General features: G+C 44.0%; 1 protein-coding gene across 1 annotated transcript in view; it reads right to left on the bottom strand.

Moving 5' to 3' along the window:
- Positions 1-2,915, bottom strand: part of Fam159a (family with sequence similarity 159, member A) — a 14,266-nt gene that overhangs the window by 4,311 nt on the left and 7,040 nt on the right. The window contains exon 2 of the mRNA XM_013022196.1: positions 2,170-2,309. Coding sequence (XP_012877650.1) covers positions 2,170-2,309 — 140 coding nt within the window. The remainder of the gene's footprint in view (positions 1-2,169; positions 2,310-2,915) is intronic.

Below are 2,915 nucleotides of genomic sequence, written 5' to 3'. Positions count from 1 at the left end.
GGTGCTGAGGAATCGAACCCAGGGCCTCAAGCATGCAAGGCAAGCGCTCTACCACTGAGCCACCTTCCCAGCCCCAGTTCTGTTTCATTTTAAATAGTCAATTCTCATTATTCACATTAGTTATGTTCTGGAAAGTCATCACCAATACTGAATTAGAAACTACTGAATCATTGCTCCTAGAGGAAGCATAGTTTCTATGTATTTCTGGTTATAATACTTTTGTCAGTCAGTCAATACATAATGTTGTTTTTGTGTATTGATGTTCAAAGATACCTTATTTAATATATGCGATTGATTTGTTAACATTGAACTCATAGCCAGCAGCCCTGAACAACACACATAGTTTTTCCCCAAGACACAAGCCTTTGCAGTGCTAGGGATCAAGCCTAGAGCTGTGTGCTTGCCAGGCAATTACTCTAACTCTGAGCTACATCCACAGCCCTCAAGGAGGCTATTTTAAACAGTGAAATTGTCAACAAAAATCATAGAACTTTTTTTTTTTAATGACACTGAACACACTGCAAAGAGCAACTTGTTTATAGGTTTGGAGCTAGAACAAGAAGGCAGAATGTCACCACTGTCAACATTAATTAGAAAGTGTGTACCTCACATTTTTTGTCCCTCTGCACTTCCCACATCTGCAGATGACCTCAGCAGTGCCTCAAATATTGGTTTAGAGGTTACATTTTAGCAAGCAGATAAGCTTGCAAATACAGGATCAGAGAATAAGATCAATCATTTGCTGTTGTAGGTAGATATTTACACGTATACATTCTATATTTTTCTTTCTAGGCCATTTTTGTTAATTTCATGTATGACATCTTCTATATAATTTGTATTTGATTGGCTAACATTACCAATATGTATTTCTTACATTCTGATTTCTTTCCCTACACCCCTGCCAATGATTCCTGGGAATTCCTTACTCCACAGAGAACAGAGGAATCCTTCTTCCCTTAGTATCACTCCTCCTATTTCTCAGTGCTCAGCCTCAACTCCATCATTCGCACAGGTAGTGATCAGCACCTAGGAAAGTCCTTTCGCTGTTGCTTGTTGCCTTTTTATTATTAAGTTAGACTATTAATTTTTTTTTTTTTTTTGCTAGTTGTGGCGGCTGAACTCTGGGCCTGGGCGCTGTCCCTCAGCTCTTCAGCTCAAGGCTAGTGCCCTACCACTTGAGCCACAGCACTACTTCTGGCTTTTTTCTGCTTATGTGGTGCTAAGGAATCGAACCCAGGGCCTCATGCATGCAAGGCAAGCACTCTACCATTGAGCCAACTTCCCAGCCCCAGACTATTAATCTTTTGTGTATGGTAGGGGCAGTCCTGGGGCTTGAACTCAGAGCCTGGGCACTGTTCTTGAGCTTTTGTGCTCAAGTGTATTGTTCTACGCTTTGAGCCATAGCTCTACTTCCAACTTTTAGGTAGTTAACTGAAAATAAGAGTCTTATGGACTTTCCTTCCTGGGCTGGCTTCACACCATGATCTTCCGCTCTCAGCCTCCTGAGAGAGACACTAGGATTACAGGCATGAGTCACCAGGGCCCAGCTAGGAATTTTGTCTTTTACAAATAATGGCTCTGGCCTTCCTCTAGTTTCTGAATAACCTTGAGTTCGGGAGGCAGCAAACTTCTCTTATTAATATCTATTTTGTTTGGGATAATATTAAAATCCACTTGTATTCCTTAGGGCTTGAGTTAGAATAGCATCTCAGAAAATCTACTGCCTGGATTAATCTTTGTGTAACAAAGTGTTGACTACATTAAAGGAGTCAGATAAACAATGGGCCCATGAAAATGTTCAGATCATGAACCTCCTGTGCTGCTGCTTCTGAATCTTCCAGGAACACTGGGGAAGCAAATGTTCCAAACATCATTTCTAATTATCTCCCTTCTGGAAAGGTGCTAGCCTGTTCAGTACAAAGAAGTCATGTGGCCTTGTTCTTTTTTTTTTGGGGGGGGGTCCAGTCATGGGGCCTGAACTCTGGGCCTGGACACTGTCCCTCAGCTCTTCAGCTCAAGGCCAGCGCTCTTCCACTTGAGCCACAGCGCCACTCCGGCTTTTTTCTTTTTGCTTATGTGGTGCTGAGGAATCGAACCCAGGGCCTCATGCATGCAAGGCAAGTGCTCTACCACTGAGCCACCTTCCCAGCCCCGTGGCCTTGTTCTTACCTGTCATCTGTAAACTTAAGCCTGGGTCCAACTTTGTGTGGGGCTTTGAGCTGATGAACAGATAACAGAGCACACAGGCAGTCACAACGAAGGCCAGGAGAACCATTGCTGCTATGGAGAGACCCACAAGAGCGCCAATACTGGGGAGAGAAGACCACAGGGGACTGAGTGTGGGGGGGCTTTGGGAGGTAGCCTCTTAGAGAATTGTGCTCTGGTAGGGATTCCACCTTTTACAAGGGACATCTGTGTAAAAGAACCTCTAAAAGCAGCTTTTGTGCAAAGTGTGAGAGGACTATGGAATGTGTCCCAGATTGGAGGTTGTTGGAAAAGCAGGTACTACCTCTGCTTGTCTGCCTAGAGACTGGGGAATAACCTTTGTATACAGAGCTAGGGATAGAAGGGAAGAGGCTAAGGAGGAAATCCTGGTCTTAGGATAAGATGAACTTTAAATGATCGCAATCATCCTGTGGGGAGACATTGCTTCAGGAGGCGGAGTGTTCTCTGTCTCAGGAAAAGTTTGAAAGGACATTTGGCTTTGTAGGATCTCATTGGTCTGAATCTAAATGAAAAACAAATGAAAAACCTCTGTGACCTCTCAAAAAGAATTTGAGGAGGGGCAGGGAAGGTGGCTCAGTGGCAGAGCACTTACCTTGCATGCATGAGGCCCTGGGTTTGATTCCTCAGCACCACATAAGCAAAAAGAAAAAAGCCGGAAGTGGCACTGTGGCTCAAGTGGTAGAGCGCTA

The sequence above is a fragment of the Dipodomys ordii genome, unplaced genomic scaffold (genome assembly GCF_000151885.1).
Source record: "Dipodomys ordii isolate 6190 unplaced genomic scaffold, Dord_2.0 Scaffold61, whole genome shotgun sequence".
Lineage (NCBI taxonomy): Eukaryota > Metazoa > Chordata > Mammalia > Rodentia > Heteromyidae > Dipodomys > Dipodomys ordii.
The sequence above is the reverse complement of the archived record's forward strand: the minus strand, read 5'-3'. Positions and strand labels throughout refer to the sequence as shown.